The 26,543-nt window shown below is 38.1% G+C and overlaps 3 protein-coding genes across 4 annotated transcripts; 1 reads left to right on the top strand and 2 right to left on the bottom strand.

The window, feature by feature from the left end:
* Positions 1 to 2,204: 2,204 nt before the first annotated feature.
* On the bottom strand, positions 2,205 to 6,370 carry LOC141841596 (pre-mRNA-splicing factor CWC26-like). The gene is made up of 8 exons (XM_074729775.1): positions 5,862 to 6,370; positions 5,443 to 5,767; positions 5,282 to 5,346; positions 5,096 to 5,151; positions 4,275 to 4,378; positions 3,377 to 3,449; positions 3,095 to 3,272; positions 2,205 to 2,932 (listed from the first exon to the last, which is right to left on the bottom strand). Exons 1-8 carry the CDS (start codon positions 6,070 to 6,072, stop codon positions 2,847 to 2,849), a joined length of 1,098 nt encoding a protein of 365 aa, XP_074585876.1. The 5' UTR covers positions 6,073 to 6,370; the 3' UTR covers positions 2,205 to 2,846.
* A 12,455-nt stretch (positions 6,371 to 18,825) lies between these two features.
* LOC141840515 (uncharacterized) lies at positions 18,826 to 21,318 on the top strand. Of its 2 annotated transcripts, none has more exons than XM_074728527.1 (2): positions 18,826 to 20,540; positions 20,868 to 21,318. In XM_074728527.1, the coding sequence occupies exons 1-2, from the start codon at positions 18,951 to 18,953 to the stop codon at positions 21,201 to 21,203; spliced, it is 1,926 nt and encodes a 641-aa protein (XP_074584628.1). In that variant the 5' UTR covers positions 18,826 to 18,950; the 3' UTR covers positions 21,204 to 21,318. The 2 variants fall into 2 exon arrangements, with proteins under 2 accessions (XP_074584628.1, XP_074584629.1); XM_074728528.1 differs by having other exon boundaries at positions 20,857 to 21,318.
* Positions 21,319 to 22,636: 1,318 nt separating this feature from the next.
* On the bottom strand, positions 22,637 to 25,892 carry LOC141842257 (histone-lysine N-methyltransferase family member SUVH9-like). The gene is made up of 2 exons (XM_074730471.1): positions 23,735 to 25,892; positions 22,637 to 22,771 (listed from the first exon to the last, which is right to left on the bottom strand). Exon 1 carries the CDS (start codon positions 25,795 to 25,797, stop codon positions 23,827 to 23,829), a length of 1,971 nt encoding a protein of 656 aa, XP_074586572.1. The 5' UTR covers positions 25,798 to 25,892; the 3' UTR covers positions 22,637 to 22,771; positions 23,735 to 23,826.
* Positions 25,893 to 26,543: the final 651 nt, after the last annotated feature.

The following is a 26,543-nucleotide window of genomic DNA, read 5'->3' as shown; positions in this document are numbered from 1 at the left end:
TTAGCCTGTTCAAATCATCGAGCCATTAAAAAGAAATTAAATGGCATCTTTTTGTGTAGAAAAGAAGAAAAAAGTTATATGGTAACAAAGAAAATATAATGAATACATATGTCCATACAGAAAACTTCCCTAACACTGTTTGACACCAAGAAACAACAATTACAAATTTAAGAATGATACAGCATTCTGTATCATTTCTAACAAATTTCATGATTGGATTAGATAATTTATATCAGGAAGTGAACTTTGAGATGGCAATCTCTTTCAAAACAAATTAACATCCTCTAATATCTATAGCAATTAGCAAGTATATCATCAAACATGTTTTCCACATAAATCCTGGGCCAAGACAACTGTTTGCTCAGCAAATATAATTCCAAACTAACAAGTAACTTCAAAATAGCAAAAGTAGTAAACTGAAAAAAAAAAATCTTTCAGTTCATTTTCAACCCTAACAATTTTGGTTTGGTTGATTTGATGTTTTCAAACTGAAAAAAAAAAAAAAAAAAAAAAGGTTTGGATTCAGTTATACCTATGAAATTGGTAAACCAATCCATGTCCAGCCCTACATGGAACCACACAGCACCAAATTGCTATAAGAGCTAACAAGAAGAACAAAATGAACAATTGGAGAATTCACTGGTAAATTCTTATTCTACTTGCTAATAATCTTTACCTGATCGCATATGAGCTTACATATATAACATAAAAAGTAAAAAGCATCTCTAATTGCAACATGCTCATTGCAATTTCAGAATGACTCAAGAAAACAAGTACATCTTAAAAAGCTTGCCCAGGTTAGAAACCTAACTAAAGATGGAATTAGCTCCTTGACTTAAAAGATGGCATAAACTCAACATGATTCAAACAAGTATATAAGTGAACTTAATATAATGATACTATAATACCACATGATCATGATTATAGATTTATTAAGAACTCAGAGAATTTGTTGATAAATCTCATATTGAGCCTTGTGTCCAGCTTACCAACTAGGAGTATTTACAAAATTCACAAACATGCTTGTTCAAGAGCTTACAATAAATTTACTTTAAAACTTGCAAAATCAATTTTTTTTGTCGGTTCTTATTCGTGAGATAACAAACAATTAAGTTGTAGGGATAAAACTACCTCAGCTCAATTAGCATGCATTTATTGGAAGATGAAACATAAAAAAACAGAAGAGAAAGTTTTCCCCCTCATTTTCTTGGAAAGAAAAGTAGTAGGAGAGGGAGTTGAAGTGACTTTCTACTCTCAAATTGGTCCACTGAAAAGTTTGTGGAAAACTGGAAGGAAAGACCATCAATTTTTTTAAAAGAATTTTTCTTTCTTTCAAAGTAAATAGAACAAGGAAAGTTGATTTTCGTATCACTTTTCACACCTTGTAAACAAGAAAAGAAACTTTTTTTACCCTTTCTTTAGATCCACTTGAACATCCCACTTTACCTTTTCCATCATTTCATTTAAGTCAATTAAGTTAAAACCTCAAGCTCAAACATTAGCTGTTAAGGTTTTGGAATGAGCTAAAACCTCTTTATACAACTCATTTAGATTTTAAAATACAAATTAATTATCCCTGCAAAAGGATGTTTTCTTAACTGATAAATATCTAGCTTCATATGCTCTACATTGCTACATTCTTGTTGCTAGATAAGGTTATTATATAGATACGATAAACAATTATTGGCAGTAAGATGCAACTATGGTAGAATCAATCACAAAATATGCAATGATTAAATCTCCCATGAAAAATATTAGCTTCATTCATTTACCTTGTGCAAGAGCATTGCTTTTGTGCACCTCCTACGTTATCGCCATGATTTTCCACATTGAAAAGTAAAGATGTGTCTGGGGTTAGAGAAAGTTGAGAGAACAAACCAATTGAATACAGTGACTTGTCAACAAAATGTTTTGCAAAGCTCTTCAACTGAGGCCATCCTAGCTCATCTCCATGGCTAAAAATTTCAAGTCCAAGTTCCACTTCTTTCTTAATATTTGCAATTAATTTTTTTGGACAAACTTGACCAACTAATGCCATCCACCTAACATAGTTTCAAGAGAATCACAGATCTGCTATGAACGTCTTTTGCAGTTCAAATTAATCACTACTAAATTTTAAAATGTTTATTTTTAGCATTTTAGATTACTATCTAAATTAAGTAAAGATTATTTTCACGATAAAATGGAAAACTTAGGGGCACCTTTAACATTAATAAACTTCTAGAAAACATGTTGAGAAAATGACTTGGATGAAAGGGAGACCATTAAATAATATAAATAAAAAAAGTAAGTAGTAATATTTATATGATTATTTATTAAATTTTAGGTGAGAGAGAAATTGGAATCTAACGGAACAAAGGATAGATTCCATGTTCCATCTCCATCTACAGGTCATTTTCTGGGAGTCGCTGTAACACACAAATATTATTATTTTTAATTCATTTTATACATAGTCCTTCTTATCACTAAAATAGTTTTGATACATAGAATTGTATTACATTAGTTGTGAGTTTTACTACACAACCCTGATTGATGTTGAGCTTATCATGTAAGATCAACCATAGTGAAGGGGTCAGGAAATGCCACATTAGATGTCGGTGTCGCATCAAAAGGCAAGTGACTAAGCAAGCATTTGAGTCATGCACGTATCGACGAAAAGATCCAGAATGTCTCGAGGAAGAACAGGTTGAGATAGCACATAATGCATTAGTCATTCATCAGAAGAAACATCTCAAGTGATTTCTGGAAGTGAGACAGAAATATAACTGTATACAAACTATACTGCCGATACGATACATAGGAAAATGCACTAACTTCTTTTGGTCCAGGAGTAATGGTTTGTTTCTTCACATGTCGTAGACGGACCACAGGTATGCCTCTCTCTCAGTGGCTCGCTTCTCATTCTGTCTTTTGTACATGTCCTTCTCGAACCCTTCGATTACCAAAAAAATTAAATCATGTTCAGTCAGTTGCAAAATATTTTGTTTATTAACTTGATTTACATAAACACAAAATACAAGTTTCCAACTGAGTGAGAAAACTAAAAGAAACGTAAATTGAAGGATCTGAAAATTAAGAGACTAAACCAACATACCGTTGCTGCGGTCCACACCATCCCAATGCCGACCAGGTTTGATTCCATAACGATTTGGCGGACAATCTACTACTCGTTTCAACCAGCTGTGCGCCGGAATCATCTGAGGGATAATAAATCCAGATGTCTTCATTGCTTCATTTTCACTGAAATCTTCTAATATTGTTTCTGAATTCTTCTGCAATAACATATCAAGGGATGAATAATTATACTATAAAAAATTGATACTAATTATACTACTAAAAAAAGATGCACACTCCAAACTTTAGATAAAAAATATACCTTGACCAGATGTGCCATGGGATCGCCCCATCGAACCCTCTCCTTCAACATCTTATCAAGATCAGGATCATCCCTAGAGATCAAATAAGTTGTCAAATAGCATTTTAATGAAGACATATAGTTACGAGTACCACAAAACATAAAATCAAGATCTACTAATTTACAAAAAGTTATTTTAACATAAACGATAACAATGACAAATGAGACCTAAATACTAATTAACAAAAAATTATGTACAACATATGGGCACACATGTCGGATTATTTAACACAATCATAATAATCTAAATGGGAAGTGGTAACCAAATTTCTAGTTGATTTGTATGTTGGTTGTTAAAGTCATCCAATTATTATGATGTTTGCTTCTCAATAAGCAACATGCCCATTTGATAATCATAATAAGCTACTACAACAATAAAAAAAAGCTACTATAACAATAAAAAAAATCACTAGATTTTAGAGGCTTAACTAATAGCTTGGAATTTTTTTATAGGCCTTGCATATACTACGGGAGCAGTTCGCACATGAGCAGGTGTGAAATTTATTTTGTTTTATTTATTGAATTTCTAACATTAATGTATATGCCACAAATCTCCATGAAAACTAACAAGAAGGATTGAGTTTTAAAATGTTTCATATCCACCTAACCACTCTCAGATTGATAAAAAAAATCACCTAAAAAAACATACTATTTATACAGTGCCAGTTTATTATTGTTCCCAAAAATTACTAGAGGTCCAACATCCAACAAGCATTTCAAACTCGAATAAGCGATGTTAATCATAGCAGCAACAAGTGAGAGATTATAACTAATATACTGTTGATCAGTATCTAATTTTGTCTATAAAAAAAAATCATGCATACTCGCAACTAAAAGATTTGTACAAAAAAAAACTTACTTCGTACGAGCAAAAGGTTTTTCTTTCTCAAGTTCTAATTCTCTGGTGTTAGCTTTAGCTTGCCTCTTTTGCACCAAGCCTTTACCCCATTCCAATTTTTTTTCCTGGACATGCAAACAAAACACTTGTAGTAATGTAAAAAGAAGATTACAAAAGAATATTCCTGATAAAAGTTAACTTTCTTTAGTAGAAACAACCAAAAGCACTGTAACAAATCCAGGAACCAACCATTAGCCACTAATATATGAAGAGATATTGCAAATGGAAGTGAACTTACAGAAATAAAAAGAGCAAATAAAAATCAACGAGCTAGCAATAGTAAGGCAAATGGTAGCCGTGATGAATAGCCTCCATTTCCGAAGAACATGCCATCATTACTACTATTGGACACCCTAACATATGAACGTTTGGATAAAATCCTTAGTCATATTGATGATATCTATGGTCACCATATATAAAGTTATTTATATTATGCACGTGTTTTAGACTTTTCAAAGCTCTGAACTGTGGCATATCATTTACGACAACCATTTAGTCATTATATAGATATTAATAATAGAAAAAAATTATGTCAGAGCTAATAAATAATAAGAAGGGTTATAAATCACTCCTACACTTGCTTCCAACTAAGAGAGCCTACAATTAAACAACTGAATGTGTATCAATAATTCTTCTTTCTAGTAAATAGCTGTAATAATAACATAACTTCTTGTGCTCATATAACTAACAATAAAAGTGAAACAAAAAACTTAGATCTTGGAACTTGACTGACACGCACGGTAAAAGACCACCAAATGAAAGATAAAATGTGTGAAAAATACCTTTGGTTTCTCTTTTTCTTTCGATTTCAGTAGCTCTTCCTTTGAGATAGCTTTTCCTACACAAAATAAATCAGTCACTCAGCGGTCAGAAACATACAGATATAAAACTATAAAACTGGTAGAATCTGAGCTTCCAAATGTACTTGAGAAAATTTCAAATGTCACTCTGTGTGAGAGAACTCAGACCTTTTGCATCACGGTATACTGGCTCTGCACTTTTACCACTCAAACTAGGATCCAAGGATGCAAATCTGGGCCCAAAAAAAACATATCACATATGTCAAGCAAAATGTCATAAAACCATGTTCAATTGAACCAAGAATTCACAGGTGTTATGTGGCCATCACCTTGACAGTGATTCCTTCTTCGTCCTGTCATTCTCTTCTCTAAGCTCTTTAGCTGAAAGTAATCCACCCCTTCTAGGCTCCTTCTCCACAAGAACCTTCCTGCTCTTCCTCGGTGGAGAAAGGTCAGCAGGAGAGGGAGTGCCGAACCTCAATCTCACTTGACGAGGCGGCGACAGGTCGTTGCTACTTTTTGAGGAATTAGAAATTGAGACCCAACCACTCCCATCTTCTGAAATTGCATGATAGGGCTTCCGTGCTCGAATGGCCTCCAATCTCTTCATCCGTTTAACCTCAATATCCTCATCAATTTGTGGTTTGTCTTCATCTGCTCCATTTGATTTTCAAAACGGATCAACTATACAAAATTACTCAATAAAAATGTTGAAATTTAAGCGAAATGGTAGTGTTTTAAGGATTACCAGCAGATGCCGACTCTTCTTGTTCAATTTGGACAGGCTTTTGCCACACGGGATCTTCGTCCACCACTAGGATGCCACCCATAGAGTTGGGCTTGACCTTCATCTTTTTTTGCTTCTTCTTTTTCTTCTCGTCGTCTTCACCTGTTGACTGATATCGCTTGAGGTAATCTTTGAGGGACAGAGCAGGAATGAGGGGAAAACAGAAGGCCATGAGTACTTGTAAGGGAACGAGGAGGAATGCGGGGAAAATAGAAGGCTTCGGCAGCCGGAGTCGGCGTCGGAGCCGTGTGGTGGAGGAAAGGCGAGGAAGGGGAAAAAGAAGAGAAGAGGGGACGGCGCTTCCTGGGTTCGTGAGGGAAGGAGACACGCGGCTCCTTCTCCCGGCAGCAGCAGGGGGCACGCGGTGGTGGCTTCGATCTGCGGCTGAGCGCGATGGCAAGGCGGCAGAAGATGAGAGAGAGGAGAAGAGGTGAAGGTGGGGTTCGGCTTCGCGTTGGCAGCCCCTCCGGTCGGCGTCGACGGCGAGACAAAAGAGGCTGCGGCGCAACGAAGAACAGACGAAAGAAAACGAAAATCGCGATTGGGAAACCGGTAGGGCTGTAGCTTCTTTTATAATCCAATGGGTTTTGGGTTTAAACCATTAAGCCATTAATTTAATAAACCTCATCCACTAACCAATTAAACCCACTAAATCTTCTAACCATAAAATTAAAATTTAATTGATCAAATCTCATCCACATTAGATTTATTTAATTAACCCCTCCTAAAATAAAGTTAAGGCTATTTAACTTTAGGTCTTCGACATTGTAGGTCTTCGACGTTTCCAAAAATTGGAAACTTCAACTATTGCCGTTTTCCGTTTTAGTTTCCGCGTTTCTCGTTTCTCGTCTCCAAATTTCCAGACAGCATAGGTTGGGAGAACGGCGTGGCGATCAGCGGCGATTTAGGATTTAGGGTATAACTATGACCAATATATATTTAGGGATTGGGATTGTTTAATCCAAATTAATTTGAAACCAATATATATTTAGGTCAGTAACAATTAGTTAAATCATATAGCTGACCGATCGTTCGATTATTTTAAAATTTTGATTAATTTTTTTAAAAAATTAATTAATTCAATTTGATTTTGATTTTTAATTTTTTATTTGATTAAATTAAATAATTAATAAATTAAATTAATTAAAATAAAAATAATTTATAAATTTATAAATTTATAGATTTTTAATTAATTGATAAATTGTTATCATATTTAAAATTTTAATTATTTTGATTAATTTTATCGAAAACTAAATTAATTAATATTTTATTGATTCAATTTATTAAATTTTATTTAAAATTTAGTTAATTCGGTTAGTTAAAAAAATTCGATTCATTCAATTTTAATTAATTCGATTCGTTTAACTAAATACTCAATCCTATCAATATATATTTAGTTTTTTTAAAATCCTAATCTATTTAAAGGTCAGTAGGAGAGGAACTACGGCCTCTAATAGCTTCAGGAGACTGTGGACGAGTCCGGCGTGGAGGAGAGAGGACTCTCCTGGGAGGAGAAAGATCAGGGCTTGTGATAGAGGGCTCCCTGGTTCTTCTTGGCGGTGAAATGTCGGCAGGGGGCAGCCTCCAGGACAGTGAAATATCCATCGCTTGATTAACAGGCAGCGCTGTCTCAGCCTCCGTAGGTGTATCAACACGCTGCCGCCTAAGCTGTGGCGGTGAGAGGTCTGTGCTCTGAGAAACCTCCCTGGTCGTTATAATTCAATTGCTACTTTAGTGATCGATTTTTAATTTCGATCGCTAAATAGCGATCGAATTATAATCGGTAGCTATTTAGCGATGGAAGTTAAAAATCGATCTCTAATTAGCGACGGAAATCAAATATCGGTCGCTAAAATAACGATCGAATTTATATTGGGTCGCTAATTTTAGAGTTGGACGGTACTTGAAGAATTTTAGCGACTAATTTAGCCACCGATGATAATTCGGTTGTTGTTTTAGTGATCGATTTTTAATTTCGATCGGTAAATAGCGATCGAATTATAATCGATAGCTATTTAGCGACGGAAGTTAAAAATCGATCTCTAATTAGCGATGGAAATCAAATATCGGTCGCTTAAATAACGATCGAATTTATATTAGGTCGCTAATTTTAGAGTTGGACAGTACTTGAAGAATTTTAGCGAACCTTAGCTATCGAAATTAGGGCACCGACGGCGGCGATTTAGGGCAGAACCGTAAGTTGATGGCGGCGGCGATTAGGGGAGAAGAGAGCAGGGGGAGAAGAGAGGCGCGCGAGGTTGCGGTGGCGAGGGGAGAAGGGAGCAGGGGGAGAAGAGAGGCGGCGAGGTTGCGGTATTTATAAATTTTTAATTAATTGATAAATTGTTATCATATTTAAAATTTTAATTATTTCGATTAATTTTATCGAAAACTAAATTAATTAATATTTTATTGATTCAATTTATTAAATTTTATTTAAAATTCAGTTAATTCGGTTAGTTAAAAAAATTCGATTCATTCAATTTTAATTAATTCGATTCGTTTAACTAAATACTCAATCCTATCAATATATATTTAGTTTTTTTAAAATCCTAATCTATTTAAAGGTCAGTAGGAGAGGAACTACGACCTCTAATAGCTTCAGGAGACTGTGGACGAGTCCGGCGTGGAGGAGAGAGGACTCTCCTGGGAGGAGAAAGATCAGGGCTTGTGATAGAGGGCTCCCTGGTTCTTCTTGGCGGTGAAATGTCGGCAGGGGGCAGCCTCCAGGACAGTGAAATATCCATCGCTTGATTAACAGGCAGCGCTGTCTCAGCCTCCGTAGGTGTATCAGCACGTTGCCGCCTAAGCTGTGGCGGTGAGAGGTCTGTGCTCTGAGAAACCTCCCTGGTCGTTATAATTCAGTTGCTACTTTAGTGATCGATTTTTAATTTCGATCGCTAAATAGCGATCGAATTATAATCGGTAGCTATTTAGCGATGGAAGTTAAAAATCGATCTCTAATTAGCGACGGAAATCAAATATCGGTCGCTAAAATAACGATCGAATTTATATTGGGTCGCTAATTTTAGAGTTGGACGGTACTTGAAGAATTTTAGCGACTAATTTAGCCACCGATGATAATTCGGTTGTTGTTTTAGTGATCGATTTTTAATTTCGATCGGTAAATAGAGATCGAATTATAATCGATAGCTATTTAGCGACGGAAGTTAAAAATCGATCTCTAATTAGCGATGGAAATCAAATATCGGTCGCTTAAATAACGATCGAATTTATATTAGGTCGCTAATTTTAGAGTTGGACAGTACTTGAAGAATTTTAGCGAACCTTAGCTATCGAAATTAGGGCACCGACGGCGGCGATTTAGGGCAGAACCGTAGGTTGATGGCGGCGGCGATTAGGGGAGAAGAGAGCAGGGGGAGAAGAGAGGCGCGCGAGGTTGCGGTGGCGAGGGGAGAAGGGAGCAGGGGGAGAAGAGAGGCGGCGAGGTTGCGGTGGCGAGGGTGCGGTAGAGAGCAGGGGGAGAAGAGAGGCGCGCGAGAGTGCAGTGGCGAGGGGAGAAGGGAGCAGGGGGAGAAGAGAGGCGGCGAGGTTGCGAGCAGGGGATCGCGAGTCGCGGCAGAGAGCGAGGGCAGGAATCGTGGCTCGAGGGTTAGGATTCGATCGAAAACTAAATTAATTAATATTTTATTGATTCGATTTATTCAATTTTATTTAAAATTCAGTTAGTTCGGTTAGTTAAAAAAATTCGATTCAATTTTAATTACTTCGATTCATTTAACTAAATACTCAATCCTATCAATATATATTTAGTTTTTTTAAAATCCTAATCTATTTATCTCATTAAACTATAATAAAAATTTATTTTAAATTAAAAAAATCTGATAAATTTTTTATAATCATATAAATTTATTTTCTTATTAATTATAGTATTATTATTTTCTAAATAAATTCTATTAGATTCAAAATAAATTCCATTAGATTAAATTTAAATTATATATATATATTTATTTATTTATTTATATTTTTGCTTATCCATTGCATAACTATCTAATATTATTTTTTTAATTTGGTTTACTTTTTATCTAAATATTATATTCTAAATATTAAATCCTAATTTTAAATTTTAAATCTTAAAAAAAATATTTAATAATAACTATTCAGGAATGAATGTGCAATATATTAGATTTCATTGGTTGATTTGTACTATTAAATAATTTAAATAGATTTAATTGATATTTAAAATAAAAATAAAAAATTTAATGAATTTATAAATTTAACCCAGCTAATCTACAATCAACGGATTACATGCATGGAGGAGCTTAAATTTATGATTAACGTCGGAGGAATTAGACGACATGGGGGGCGCTCCCCGATGTGTCCTGATCGGCCAACTCGCGAGCACGACAATGGTGATGAGATGCGTGAGAAAAGTCTGGCTGTATCGATTTAAGGCAGGACAACCGGACTTACGATGGTTTAATCAAAACATAGAATTTGATTAACCATTATATAGTAGTGAGCAAAAATTTGATTAAATTAAATAAATTGACTGAATCGATCAAATTAAAATATTCGGTTCGATTATTTTAAAATATTAATTATTTTTTCTAAAAAATCAATTAATTCGGTTCGGTTTCAATTTTAAAATTTTTTATTGGATTAAATTGAATTAATCAAAATAAAAAATTTATAAATTCCTAAATAAGCAACTTATAAATCCCTAACTAATTGATAAAATTTTTATAATATTTAAAAGTTTGATTAATTCGATTAATTTAGTTGAAAATTAAATTAATTGATATTTTATCAATTCGATTTATCGATTTTATTTGAAAATTTAATTGATTTGATTAGTTCATACAAATTTAGTTCAATTCGATTTTGATTAATTCATTTGATTTGATTCGATTTTAGCTACATATTCAGCTCTATCAATATATGTTTAGTCTTTTTTCACATCCTAATTTATTTATCTCATTAAATAATAATAAAATTTTATTTTAAATTTTAAAAAACTGATAAATTTTTTATAATCATATAAATTTATTATCTTATTAATTATATTATTATTATTCTAAATAAATTCCATTAGATTAAATTTAATTATATATATATATATTTATTTATATTTTTACATATCCATTGCATAACTATCTAATGATATTTTTTAATTTTATTTATTTTAATCTAAATATTATATTTTAAATATTAAAGTCTAATTTTAAATTTTAAATCTTGAAAAAATATTTAACACTAATTACTGTTGAATGAATGTGCAATATATAGAGTCGTTAATTTAGATTTGATTCGTTGAATTGATCGGTATTGTCAAATAATTTAAATAATTTAAATAGATTGAATTGATATTTAAAATAAAAATAAAAAATTTAATGAATTTAAAAATTAAACCCGCCTAATCTACAATCAATAGATTGTATTGAAGAGCTTAAATTTATGATTGCCGCTGGAGGAATCAGACGACGTCGGAATCGCTCCTTGTCGTGGCCTGATCGGGCAGCTTGCAGGCACGACAACGGTGATGGGATACGCAAGAAGATTGACAACGACAATTTAGGGCAAGATAGTAAGAATTGCGATGGTTTAATCAAAACTTATAATTTGATTAACCGTAAGTAAAAATTTGATTAAATCGAATAAACTGACTGAAACTACCAAATTTAAAAAATTGGTTCAGTTATTTCAGAATTTCAATTATTTTTTTAAAAAAATTGATTAATTCGATTAATTCAGTTTGATTTCGATTTTAAAATTTATTATTCAATTAAATTAAATTATTCTAAAAAAAAGTTTATAAATTCTTAAGTAAGTAAACTTATAAATTCCTAACTAATTGATAAATTTTTCATAATATTTAAAAGATTTGGTTATTTCGATTAATTTGATCAAAAATTGAATTAATTGATATTTTTCGATTCGGTTTGTTTGATTTTTATTTAAAAATTCAGTTGGTTTAGTTAATTAAAAAAATTCAATTCGATTCAAGTTTGATTAATTCAGTTTAATTCGGTTTTAATCGAAAACTCAATTCTACAAATATAAGTTTAGTCTTTTTCAAATCCTAATCTATTTGTCTCATTAAACTATAATAAAATTTTATTTTAAATTTTAAAAAATGTGATAAATTTTTTATAATCATATTAATTTATTTTCTTATTAATTATAGTATTATTGTTTTCTAAATAAATTCCATTAGATTCTAAATAAATTCCATTAGATTAAATTTTAATTATATATACATATATTTTTTGCATGTCCAGTACGTATCTAATGTGTATTTTTTTTTATATAATATTTATAGCATCGTTTCATTGATGATGAATGCTGTATTTAGATGATCAGTAACACCAGCATGAGGAAACTGGTGCAAAACAGACCGAGATTTGGTTCGATCACTGGGTCTGTGTTTCTTCTTCTTCCTCCTCAATAAAACCAAACTGCTCATATCGATATCTTGGATGTGGTTATAAACTTATACTTGACACTCATATCGTAGAAATTGGAGCAATAATTTTTATGTAGTAATTATTTTTATCAATGGTAGATATTATGACCTATCAAATATGAAATTTACTTTGTCATAATTGTGATAATTAGCCGTGTATATATTATTACCTAGAGTAGATTATTTGTAATTAGTACATACTTAAATTAGATTATCTGTAATTAATATGATAGCTATATTTACTTTGTTACTAAAGATAAATTGTAAAGCAATTCTATTTAATGAGAAGGCTCCGGAAAAGAAAAGGGACTTTTTATGGAATTTCAAAGTTTCTGGTCATGGTATCAGAGCTGAAGGAAGATTGAAATTTCTTCTGCCCTTAAAGCTTTCTGGTTTGTTTTTTTGTTTTTGAGTTGATTTCCAATTAACAAGTTTTTGGAAATTTTTTTTCTCTCGGTTGATTAACTTGTGATTGAGAATTTGGATTAAGATTTCTTTCTTTTCGGATGGCTTCTGAGAATTTTTCTAGAAGAATACCAACAGAGACTTTGGCTATCAAATTTATCGGTAAGAATTATGCAACATGGGAATTTCAGTTCCGGATGTTTCTGAAAGGGAAGGAACTTTGGGGTCACATTGATGGGTCTTTAATGGCTCCTGAAAACGCTAAGGATCTTGGTTAATGAGAGACAAAGGATGCCTGAATTATCTCTTGGTTTCTCGGATCCATCGAAGCTCATATGGTGAACAATTTATGTCCTTTTAATACGGCTAAGGAGATGTGGGATTACCTGAAGCGAATATATCATCAAGATAATACTGTAAGACGGTTCCAACTAGAGCTTGAGATTGATAACTTCAGTCAAGGTGATCTTTCTATTGAGCAATATTATTCTGGATTTCTTAATCTTTGGGACGAATATTCTAATATTATATATTCAAAAGTATCAAAGGAGGCCTTAGCTAGTAATCAGGCAATTCATGAAGTTAGTAAACGTGATCAGTTTTTAATGAAATTGAGATCAGACTTTGATGTTGCTCGGGCTGGATTGCTAAATAAAAATCCAGTTCCTTCTTTGGATATATGTCTTGGAGAATTGTTGCGTGAAGAACAAAGATTGGCTACCCAAGCTGTTCTAGGTGCATCACAAGAGAAATCTGCAGTTATCAATGTTGCTTATGCTGCTCAAGGGAGGAACCGTGGTAATGGTCAACTGAAGTGCTATAGTTGTAAGGAGTTTGGGCATATTGCTCGCAAATGCGGTAGGAAATTCTGCAACTATTGTAAGCAATATGAGCACATTATCAAGGAGTGTCCTATACGTCTGGAAAATCGACGGACCCAAGCTTTTCAAGCTGCTGTTCCAGATCTTAATGTTATTGGACATCTACAGTCACTGGCACCAATCAATTTGTTCTTACGCCAGAGATGGTCCAACAGATGATTCTCACAGCCCTTTCTACTCTTACACTTCAGGGCCAAGGTATGAATACTTCTTCTTCTTCTTCGTGGATTGTTGACTCTGGGACGTCTAATTATATGACTGGGTCACCTGATCTGTTGCATAATGTATGACAGTATAATGACTCACAAAATATTCAGATTGCTAATGGCAGTAATCTTCCAATTACAGCCATTGGTGATATAGGGTCTTCTTTTAGTCATGTATTTATCTCTCCTAGGTTGTCTACAAATCTAATTTCTGTTCGTCAGATGGTTGATAACCACTGTGATGTACATTTCTCTCGTGATGGTTGTATTGTACAGGATCAGGTGTGGGGTCAGGTGATTGCGAAGGGGCCTAAAGTGGGAAGATTATTTCCGTTGCAGTTTTTTGTTCCTAGAAATTTATCCTTCTCTTCTATTGTTACTACAAATAAGGCCGATGTTTGGCATAAACGATTGAGCCATCCGAATAATGTGATTTTATCTAATTTAATGAAGAATGGCTTTCTTGGTGACAACATTCAGTTTTTTAAACATCAATTACCTCTTACTTGCACTACTTGTAAACTTGGGGAAAGTAAAGTTTTACCTTTTCCTACTCATGGTGGTCGTGCTGAGACATGCTTTGAGATAATACATAGTGATGTTTGGGGCATTACTCCAGTTACTTCCCATGCACAGTATAGATATTTTGTGACGTTTATTGATAACTATAGTCGATTCACGTGGATATATTTTCTACGTAGTAAAGTTGAGGTGTTCACTGTTTTTCAAAAATTTCTAGCTTTTATTGAGACACAATTCTCTACATGCATTAAGATTTTATGGTCTGATAATGGTGGTGAATATCTATCACATGAATTTCAAGTCCTATTGCAAAACAAAGGTATTTTATCACAACGCTCATGTCCTTATACTCCTCAGTAAAATGGGGTGACTGAACAAAAACATCGTCACTTGTTGGATATGGTATGCACACTACTCCTAGAGTCCTCAGTTCCACCTATATTTTGGGTGGAAGCCTTATCTACTGTTGTGTATTTGATTAATCGGTTGCCTTCTCAACAACTGAATTTTGATTTTCTCCTTACTATCGTCTTTTTGGTATGCATCCTGATTATCACATGTTGCACACATTTGGGTGTGTGTGTTTTGTCCACTTGCCTTCTCATGAGCGTCACAAGCTTACAGCTCAATCCGTACGGTGTGCTTTTATGGATTACAACAATGCTCAAAAAGGTTTTCTATGTTATGATACGATTGCTAATCGTTTGCGTATTTCCTGAAATGTGATTTTCTTTGAGCATGAGTATTATTTTCCACAACATGTTTCTCCTTCTGGAAGTATTCTTCTTCCTCATTTTGAGGATATCTCTCCATCAACTAATCGATTTATACCTGGCGTTATATATCAACGGCGAAAAACCTCACCATCACAAACTCTTCTCAATCCTAATCAAATGGTTCTTCGAAGATCCTCTCGCACTCGTCATCCTCCTGATAAATATGGTTTTTCTGCCACTTTAACTGATACTACAGTTCCTACCTCTTATTCGCATGCAACTAAGCAGGCATGTTGGGTTAAAGCTATGCAGGAAGAACTTCAGGCTCTTCAGGAGAATCACACTTGGGATATTGTTCCTTGCCCAGATGGTGCTAAGCCCATTGGTTATAAATGGGTATATTCCATTAAGCTACAATATGATGGCTCAATTGATAGATATAAAGCAAGGCTGGTGGTACTCGGTAATCGCCAGGAGTATGGAGTGGATTATGAGGAAACATTTGCTCCAGTAGCTAGCCAAGATGACGACAGTGCGACTTATCCTAGCTATTGCTGCTTCCAAGGGATGGTCATTACGACAAATGGATGTGAAAAATGCCTTTTTGCACGGAAATCTTAAGGAAGAAATTTATATGACTCCACCATTAGGGTTATTTTCTACACCCTCTTCTGATGTTTGCAAACTAAAACGTTCACTCTATGGTTTAAAGCAGGCTCCACGTGCTTGGTTTGACAAGTTCCACTCTACGCTTATTAGCTTCTCTTTTGTCCAAAGTCAGTATGATTCTTCTTTATTCCTGTGCAAAACTGCGAAAGGAATCGTCTTGCTCCTGGTATATGTTGATGATATGAATTGTTATTTTGGGGTCCGACTCTGTCTTAATTTCTCAGCTTCAAGAGCATCTTCAAGGGTCTTTTCATATGAAAGACTTGGGATCTTTACACTATTTTTTGGGGCTTGAGGTGCACTCTACTCCAGTTGGGATTTTCTTACACCAACATAAATATCTCCAAGGGATAGTGACTTTGGCTGGTTTGCAGGATGGTCATTCTGTTGATCATCCTTTAGAGGTGAACGTTAAATATCGCCGTGATGAGGGTGATTTTCTCCCAGATCCCTCTTTATATAGACAACTAGTGGGGAGCTTGAACTATCTGACTATTACCTGGCCTGATATTGCCTTTTCTGTTCAACAAGTTAGTCAATTTCTACAAGCACCTACACATCTTCACTTGGCTGCAGTTCGACGCATTATTCGCTATTTGCATGGCACTTCTTCTCGGGGACTTTTCTTCTTTGTGGGCTCTCCTATTCGTTTGGTTGCATATAGTGATGTTGATTAGGCTGGTTGTTCTGATACTCGACGCTCAGTTACAGGTTGGTGCATGTTTATGGGTACTTCTCTTATTGTTTGGAAAAGTAAGAAGCAAGATCGGGTGTCTAAGTCTTCCACAGAATCAGAGTATCGCGCTATGTCCTCCGCTTGTTCTGAAATAGTTTGGCTTCGTGGACTGTTGGGTGAACTTGGGTTTTCCCAACTTGAGCCTACTCCACTCCATGCAGATAATAATAGTGCTATTCAAATTGCTGCTAATCCAGTATATCACGAATGCACTAAACACATCGAAGTAGATTGTCATTCTATTCGTGAAGCATATGATGCTCGTGTCATCACTCTTCCACATATAACCACCGAATTCTAAATTGCTAATGTGTTTACTAAAGCTCTCTCCCGACACCGTCATCACTTTCTTATTGACAAATTGATACTTGTTGATCATCCAACATCAATTTGAGGGGGGATATCAATGGCAGATATATTATGGCCTATCAAGTATGGAATTTACTTTGCCATAATTGTGCTAATTAGTTGTGTATATATTATTATCTAGAGTATATTATTTGTAATTAGTACATATTTAAATTAGATTATCTGTAATTAATATGATATCTATATTTACTTTGTTACTAAAGATAAATTGTAAAGTAATTCTATTTAATGAGAAGGCTCCGGAAAAGAAAAGGGACTTTTTCTAGAATTTCAAATTTTCTTATCAATTTTAAGCCTTTCCTGACCACGTTGGAGCAATCAAATTATGAATTCCTTTGATCTTTAGAACAGACACACTGAACCACATCATGCTCGTTCCTACTTTACAGAATCGAACCTGCCCTATTCATTGGAGAATGCTCAATCCAAATCCTCGAATGCTCGATCCGAATCCTTTCGTGTCCACCACATCGAAATCAAATGACTCGACGCACTGCGAAGTAGATGAATCATAAACTCCCTTTGACTAGAAGCTAATCCAACTAGAATGCCAAACCCTTCGACTTCCATTTAACTGAATTGAGCCAAATGGATGGATTCAGTCCCATTTCAAGAACACCAAAGGGAGCAAACGGCATCTTTGACCTCACACAAGCTGCCTAAATCCTTAAACTCTAAACCCTAAACCTCCCCCTCCTCTTCTTTGCTCCATTGTCATTCCCAAGGACAGTGACAGCTTTTAACATCCCTTTCTTTTCGGGGTGGGGCATCCACCACTGCCATGCGAGGACAAAAGGATCCCAACGAAGCCTAAACAATGGCGATTGATGAAGAGGGGTCCCCAACCTGCTACCTCCCTCCCTCTCTGCCAAGAACCAGTGGTCCCTTAGCCACTGCTGCTGCATATCTCGATGACTCACAAAACCTTACAAAATTGTGGCGAGATTGGATCCAGTGAAATCTAATCGAATGGAGCCAACTCAGAGCTTAGAAATTGAAAGGCTGGGCTGGTGTCGCAAGGGTTTTTACCACCCTCTCTTTCCTCGTCTCTCTTCTTCTGCTCTGGCCCCAGGGCGTCACATGGACTTTCAGCGAGCACATTGCGTGCCCTGTTGCAGGGAGCACGTTATGGGGTTTGATGGATCGAAACGTGGCGACGAGCAGCTTCGTTGGTTCTATTGTTTGTGAGGTCGATTCGACCAGTTCTGATACAGTTCGATCGGAGCAACAAGAAGCTATTTTGATCGACTGGTGGATGAACCTCCAAGGATTGTGGAACGCTGGAACGTTTGCAGAAGCATAGGGAAGAACAGGCGGGAAGGATTGAAGTCGCGACGAAACAAAACTATCGTCGTTGCTGATCCTAACGATCCACGTCACCAACAGCGCCGAATCCAGTGGCGAGGCGATCCCGGCCGTCCAGTCAACACCTAAAGCTCCCGCGGTTGGCGAATCCGTCGGCCACCGAGGCGGACGACACCTGGCGGGGCCCAACTCCGGCCAAAAATAGCAAGTGAGGCGCCTTTCCGCCAAGCGAAGAGAGAAAAACAGGACGATTTTTTCTCTGCTTGTTATTGCGCTCGTATATTTGCTCCCCGATTCCTTGTTTCTCTTTGCGAAAGATCTGAGCTTTCTCGTCTCTTTCTTGTTCTCCATTGAGCATCCTTTCTTTGGAGCTTTTCTTTTTGCTATGGAGGCCCGCAGCTTGCAGTGTCAGCTGTTTGTGGATAAGATCGAGCCTTCTCCTCCTTGTTAAATCTGTTGCTTTTGCTGCATTCTGTAGATTTTTTTTTTGTTTTTTTTTATGATGTCGACTTTTTCCGATTCCGGCGCTTAATCTAACAGTTTAGGTAAACTAAATTAGAGGAGGAGGAGGAAAGAAGAAGTTTTTTGGGTTTTTTTTTTCTTCTATTCAAAGTATAGAAAGGTCTTTCTTTTGTTTTTATGCTAGCGCCTTAGATCAATCTTCTTCTCTTTGCTCTTAGATTTGATGATTTTGCTGCATTTCACAGATTTGAAGCTGGAAAAGTCTCAAAATTTTGATTTTGATTTCGATTTCGCCATTTTTGATGATTAATCGAACAGTTCAAGCCGAATCCGAGGAGGAGGTGGTGGTGTGATGGCCGGAGCAGATCCATACGCGCACAGCTCGGTCCACCAGGCCGTGGCGGGGCACGACTACGCCGCCCTCAAGCGCATTCTCTCGTCGCTGCCCCGCCTCGCCGAGCCGTCCTCCATCACCACCGAGGCGGAGTCCCTGGCGGAGGAAGCTAAGGCCGACGCCATTTCAGCTTTCATCGACCGCCGCGACGTCCCCAACCGCGAGACACCACTCCATCTTGCGGTCCGCCTCGGCGACGCCGCCGCCGTCGAGATGCTCATGGCCTCCGGCGCTGACCGGAGCCTCCAGAACGAGCAAGGCTGGAGCGCGCTCGAGGAGGCCATCTGCGCCCGCCAGGACAACCTTGCCCGTATCATCGTCAGCCACTACCAGCCCCTCGTCTGGGCCAAGTGGTGCCGCCGCCTGCCGCGGCTGCTCGCCACGATGCGCCGCATGCGCGACTTCTACATGGAGATCACATTCAACTTCGACAGCTCCGTCATTCCCTTCATCTCCCGCATCGCCCCCTCCGACACCTACAAGATCTGGAAGCGCGGCTCCAACCTGCGCGCCGACACCACCCTCGCTGGATTCGACGGCTTCAAGATTCAGCGCTCCGACCAAACCATCCTCTTCCTCGGGAACGGAACAGAGGACGGCAGACTGCCGCCGGGATCCCTGTGCATCATCTCCCACAAGGACAAAGAGGTAATGAACGCTCTGGAAGGCGCCGGCGCGCCCTCGACCGAGGCAGAAATCCACCAGGAGGTCTCCGCCATGTCCCAAACCAACATCTTCCGGCCGGGGATCGACGTCACGCAGGCAGTGCTCCTCCCCCAGCTCACCTGGCGAAGGCAAGAGAGGTCCGAGACGGTCGGTCCATGGAAGGCTAAAGTGTATGATATGCACCACGTCGTGGTGAGCATGAAGTCCCGGAGAGTGCCCGGCGCGATGACCGACGAGGAATTCTTATCTTGCTGCGACGACAACGAGTCCGAGAGCGAAGAGTTCGAGGGGATACTGACGGAGGACGAACAACAGCAATTGGAGAACGCGCTCAAAATGGGATCCCCGGAGCAATCCCAATCTGACTCCTACGTTGCTCATCGGCATAGCTGCCATGAACCGAGGACGCCGCCGGCAATGGAAGACACTCACAGCAGCAGCAGCAGCAGCAACGCCGAGAGAAGGCATGATCGGAAGAGTTGGTTCAGCAATTGGAGTAAAAGAGGCAGTAGCAATCACAGACAAGACGATCAGAAGAAGACTGCGCCGCCAAGGAATTCACTCTCTCTGGAGAAGAAGGCGAGCGACCTTCCCGGCGATTCGCCGACCGCTTACCAGAATAAGCCCGGAAGGCATTCGATAGATGTCGCGAACAAGGTTGAAGATCTCAAGAAGGGAAGGGATCACAAGGATCTCAAGAGTGGGAAAGAGAGCGAGTTCAGAAAGGGTCTGAGGCCAGTTCTGTGGCTCTCTCCCGACTTTCCGCTTCAGACAGAAGAACTGCTGCCGCTGCTCGACATTCTCGCCGACAAAGTCAAGGCCATTCGCCGGTTGAGGGATCTCATGACGACGAAGCTTCCTCCTGGAACGTTTCCAGTCAAGGTACGTTGCGCCAACTGATCAGTATTTGGGATTTGGGGTTTGGGGGTTTAGGGTTGGAGTTTGGGGTTTGAGGGTTTGGGAGTTTAGGGTTTGAGAGTGGGGTCTGAGATTGGGGTTTGGGGTTTGAGATTGGGGTTTGGGGTTTGAGGTTTGGGGTTTTGAGATTGGGGTTTGGGGTTTGAGGTATAGGGATCATAAGGCTTCGAGTGTAATTCCACATGATGAGTTGTGGTAGGCTTAAATGTAAGAACCAAAAGTCAACTGATAGAATTTAGGCCTAAACATAACATGATCAATATAGCTAATTCGATCGAAGAATATTTTCAGGTCGCGATTCCGGTCATTCCTACCATCCGAGTCCTGGTTACTTTCACCAAGTTTGAAGAACTACAGCCAGCGGAGGACTTCTCGACTCCTCCTTCCAGCCCCGGTAACAAGGTGGCTGAAGCATCGACATCCAACTCCTGGATCCAATGGATCAAGGCACCATATCGTCAAAGCTACTCCATGGCATCGGGGCCGAGTAGCCGCGTCGAAGACATACATAATCCGTTTGCCATTCCTCCCGACTATGCTTGGACTACTCCTGAAGCAAAAAAGAAGAGAATGCAGGAAAACAAGAGCAAATCAAAGAGAGGGAGGAGTCTGAATCAAAGTAGTTAACCTGGATGATTCCTTATGTGATCGAACCTATGTCCGATTGATGATCGTCTCGTGACGCTGAACGAGAGCCCGAAGATCTTTGGATTTGAAGAACTGTGGCTATCTTTTTTTTTTTTCTCTTGTATCAGCTTGATCTCCTTTGGGTATGTTTGTGTTGCTTCTATCGTTTCACATGAGGAGAGAATGGGATACATCCTAACCACTTTTATCGAGAGAAAAGTGAACCCTTTGTGATGGACACTCATGTCATTACTAGTTCGATCTTGATCGATCGGTTAATAATTTTTCAAGTAGTTAGAAGTGACTAGTATATAACTTAAAAAGTACAAAAACAAATGAAAACTAGAGGATTTGTGAAACAAAAGACCATGTTTTTGACTCCACAATGCCCTTTAAGCAATGCAAATCCTATAAAGAGATCCTTTGTAAAAACAACATATGAGAAAACATCATAACTAATTTCGAAGACGTCAAATTTTTCTAACAACAAAATCTATTCATCAAAATTAGATAAAAATATTAAATGTGGCCATACCTTTATTTATTACAAAAGTATATTTATCTTTTCTCACCTTGGTCCCCTCTCATTTCCTCTCATGAATAAAGAACAATCTTCGTAATTTCAAACATAAAAAAGAAGAGCAACTCCTCTAGGTGTTGGTCTAGATTGAAAAAATGGCTACTCTTGAACATTAGAAAAACAAATAAATAAAAAAATAAATCACTTTAAACTTTAGCTCATTTGAATTTTGAATCTAGAGAAATTCACTTTGTTGGATATTAAAGAACAAAAGTAAATCATTTTAAAATTTTGACCCCATATAAAATTTCTGTTAACCACTAGATGGATTCAAAATTTTCAAACTCCGCAGATATAATATATCATGAATGAGAGAGTTCAAATCTCGTTATTTAAAAAATCTATCTCACCTTTTACTGTAGCCCTAGAGCAAATCATTTTAAACTTTAGATCATTTTGAATTTTGAATGATGAACATGAATTGGAAACAATCTAAACTAAAAGAAAAAAAAGTGAATTCTAATATTATTAATCAAATTCCTAAGTACAGAGTCAAAAGTAAAATAAAAACATAAGTAACAACTAAAAGGACTTATTAATCACCATTGCGTTCTACAGATTGCACTCCCAATTGATCATCTTGACCAGAGCAACTGTACATCTTGAAGACCCACTTTGGAATAAGATTGCATTCCTTCAAATTTGCTTCACCAAAAGAAACCATTTGTCCAGGTTTCACAATCGAACAATTGTACATGGGCGTAGATTGTCCACAAGAAAGCATCATTAGACTGTACAAACATCTACATGGTGCGCCAAATACATCTGATGCTTAAACTACTTGAAAGTTTCAAGCTCCAACTCTTCCAGTTTTACACAACTACTACTTCTGCATGTCATTAGTGACGTGCATCTTCTGAAGCTTGACAAAATGTCTTTGCAGACTTCTTTTTGTAGAAGGAGCAGGGGCAGCAGTGAGATAGATAGTCATTAGCTCCCTGAGAGAACATATCTTTTGGAATCTTGACTCCATGAGATTTCACTTGGCCTGCCAAGCATCAAACCAGACATTTCATCATGGAACATGCATTAAAAGTAACCAAAATTTAAACTACCAATGACTCATTTTTTTATGCAGCTTGGACAATTAGAGCTATTATTACATACATGCTTATTATGAACAATATACCCATTGATCATCCTACTGAGCTATCCCTAAGGACCCTCAGAATAGATAGATGAACTATCTTTATTCAAGTGCTTCATTGTTCAATATCTCTTAACTCAAGAGTGCAACCCAATGCATGAATCATCCTCTAACAAATATACGTGTCCGTTTGTCTCAATAGGCTATTATCAGGGTTTCCCATTCAAAAAAAAAAAAAAAAAATCTGAAAATCTTAATGACTAGAGATCACCAGGAATCATGTTTTGCCATTAGGAAAGAGAATGTAAAAAACTAAAGGATAATAAAAGAAATGAGAATCAGGATGGAGGTTTCTATATGTACTCATTTCAAAGATAAGTCATTTAGTAAGTTTTCTAAGAAAACTCTACTTAGCAAACATTGAATTGTATGGTTATAATTGAAATCATCCATGTAGAAATTTAACATAATTGCTTGCTGTTGCTGGAAGAAAGGTCTGGGTCTGCAATAATGCAAATAGACAACATATTGGTCATATAAGTTCTCGACAAGCATCCAGAGAGCATCATATTCTGATATGTGAATAGTAAAAACTCATATGTTGATGCACATGAAAGAGGGAACATTAATGTCAGAATTCCAACTTAAGTATTTGCATTAAGCGAGAGATGTATCCTGTGAACCATGACCAATAAAACTACATCTAAACTAAAAACAATATTACTAAAGACAAGAAACTGTTGCATTTTGAATCTGGAGCAACAAAGCAATTAGCTGGGCAGTTAAGCAAATATAAGCAACTATCCAACAGAAGACAAAGGAAACACAGATTCTAATATACTACACAAGATTGAAAAAGCTTACCAATGAACCATTTGACTCTATGCCCAATTGATGGCATGCTATCAAAAATAACATAATTTAACTTCAAAATCTCACTCTGAACATGTAATTCACTACATTGTTAGTTTCTCCACAGGTTCTCCAACCCCATAATCAATACTCAGTTCCCTCAATGGAGGTATGTTCTCCATTGCAAAGATCATAGCATGAGGGTATAACAAATTATTGTGATCATATAGTACAAACTGTGCAAACACATTTGGCCTAGAACTATGACTCAGATAACATGCAACATTCCTCGATTTTGAAACATCAATAGAGAAGTTCAGCCTTGGCAAGAATGGAAAGTTTGGTGAAACATATTCAGGAATGACATCTGAAATGTCTCCCCATTCCACCCATCTTCCGGGAAACTGGCCAGGATGCACCAAACAGTGGCCTTTGGTTGAAAGAATCTCAGTTTGTTGGCCAGTTAGTACAATGCCGCTGAACTCACAAATGAATGTTCCTGCTAGAATCAAATCCAATGATCTCACTCCCCATGATCCTGTCTCGTTCGACCTAAATACCTCCAACCGTTGCTTCACCCCTTTTTGGCTCACTCTGTTGGGACAACTCGGAGGACAGCGACATGAAGGACCACACTCATAAATCACTGGCTTCCCCCTCACAAGAAACCCATTTGCATCATATGCAAAATGCCCACCATTTTTCTTGGCACAGTAACATCCTGCTGAGCAGTTCGAGATGCATTCACACCCATTTCCTGCATCAGCGTTTGCCTTCCCTTGAAAAGCTTCAGCTGGGAAAACTGGGCGGGCAAGGTATTGAAAGAGCAATGGTGCCTGATCGTCATCTATGTTATTAAACAATGAAACAGGGAAATTCTCCTTACCCATTGAGATATCAAAACTCAAGTAACCAGTTGGTCTGACACTCAATGGATTCACCTTCAACTCTTCTGCAAGCTTAAGAATTTCACTTCCCATCTCCTCCTGGCCTTCAATTCTCAAAAGCTTGTACTTGCAAATGCCAAACCCAGACTTGCCTACGTCCATCCAGGAATTGACGATCTTGTAAAGACCATCGTAGAAATATATTTTCCCTCCAGGACTCTGGCGGGACTTAATACCACGAATTACTCGAATTTCAATGCCATAATTCATGCTCCTTTCTAGAGCAAGATTACCTCCTTCCAGCTTCTGATCCGTGCAATGCCTGAACATGTTAGGGCCACGGCCACCTTGGCCAGTGTAGACGAGCATGAGCCCACTATCCTCGTCATCCTCGTAGCCACCGGATACAATAATGCTGGTGGCTATGGGCTCGCCGTTAGCACTCCGACTAGCCGGAACGTAATCGATTCCTGCCTGAGGAAGCCCGTGCAAGCCGAGCACACAAAGCTCCGCGCGTAAGAGGAAGACGTCACCGACGCGGACGCCAGGAATGGAGCCGATGATTCTCCTGTCGCGGTTGAGCCAAAGATCGCGATCCGCCATGAGAGTCGACGCCTTGAGGTCGGGGCGCATCCTTTTGCCCCAGTTTGCGTCAAAGCCGTCTCCCTTCTCCTCCTCCCTGAGCAAAAACGCACGGAGGGAGTCGTACGTGATCCGGGTTCGGCGGACGACGTCGCGGTAGTGAACCAGGTCGCTGGCGCTGAGGGAGGAGGCGCGCACCATCTCAGCCGATCGAGCCTTACGCTTCTTGCGAGAGGCGGAGATGGCTGAAGAGCTAGGGTCGGTATCAAGAGGTAGATTCGGGGGAGCAGGGACAATAGAAATAGGGTTCTGGTCGGCGGAGGAGGCAGCGGCGGCGAACAGGCCGGCGAGGCGGAGATACTCCGAGAAGAGGGCAGACTTATCTTCGACGGAAGAGGAGTCCAGGAAGGGACTAACGCTGGGGCTAGAGCTAGGAGGAGGGATGAAAAGCTCGATTGGGCCGACGGGACCCATTTCGGTCGGGCAGAGATGATCGGCAGGCTCAGTCTTGGGCTCGATCTTGGGGAAGGGAACGAGGCTGAGATCGAGGTTGAGGTCCGGGAAGAGAGCCGCAGGCGGCTGCTGCTGCGACGGCGACGGGATCATGCTCGGCGAGTCTGCGTCACCGGAGAAGAGGGAAGAGGGCAAGCTGCCACAGGTTTTGGGGGAGAGAGCCAGGGACAAAATGGGAACGATAAATCAGCGCAGCCCACAAAGACAACAAGGGCGTCTTCGTAATTTCAACTCCTTAAACTTCACACTGCTGTCTGGAATCCAACAGGGAACAGCTTAAACGAACACGTGGTGAGAAACTGGTACCGTATCTGTGAGTCTCATCTTCTTCAGTTCGACTGGACGAGTTAGTTCTCTGTCCGCTGTAGCCGCATGTGCGCCGCACGCGTACTGAGAGCAACCATGACGTCGTCGTGTACCGATATAAACGACGACCGATACGTAACAGTTTGAGTGGAAGATAGCGGGATTTCATTTCCGCCCTCGGTCGGCTCACCGCTCGAGTCACGACTTATCTCGCGGCCGCCAGCTGCCCATACTCATCAAAAGAATATCTATTTTAAAAATATCAGAAATGACTACGTCATTGCATCAAAAGCCATTATATTCGATAGCTTTGGTGGAGCGATTCCACTACGATCATTTATTAAAAAATAAATTAAAAAATTATAATTAATCATAACAAGAGAATATTACCTATAACTTCACCAGATTCAATAGCCTTCAATTTAACTTTTCAATTGCATTAAAAGCCAAAATAAAGCCAAAAACATAAATTTCACCCTTCAATTTTATCTTTTAATATATAAAAATAAAACTAAAATTAAAAATATTCTTAA

The sequence above is a fragment of the Curcuma longa genome, chromosome 11 (assembly GCF_044706935.1).
Source record: "Curcuma longa cultivar G26 ecotype Majalengka, Jawa Barat chromosome 11, ITB_CL_G26_1.1, whole genome shotgun sequence".
Lineage (NCBI taxonomy): Eukaryota > Viridiplantae > Streptophyta > Magnoliopsida > Zingiberales > Zingiberaceae > Curcuma > Curcuma longa.
Note: the sequence above shows the minus strand (reverse complement) of the source record. Positions and strands in the feature narration are given on the sequence as shown.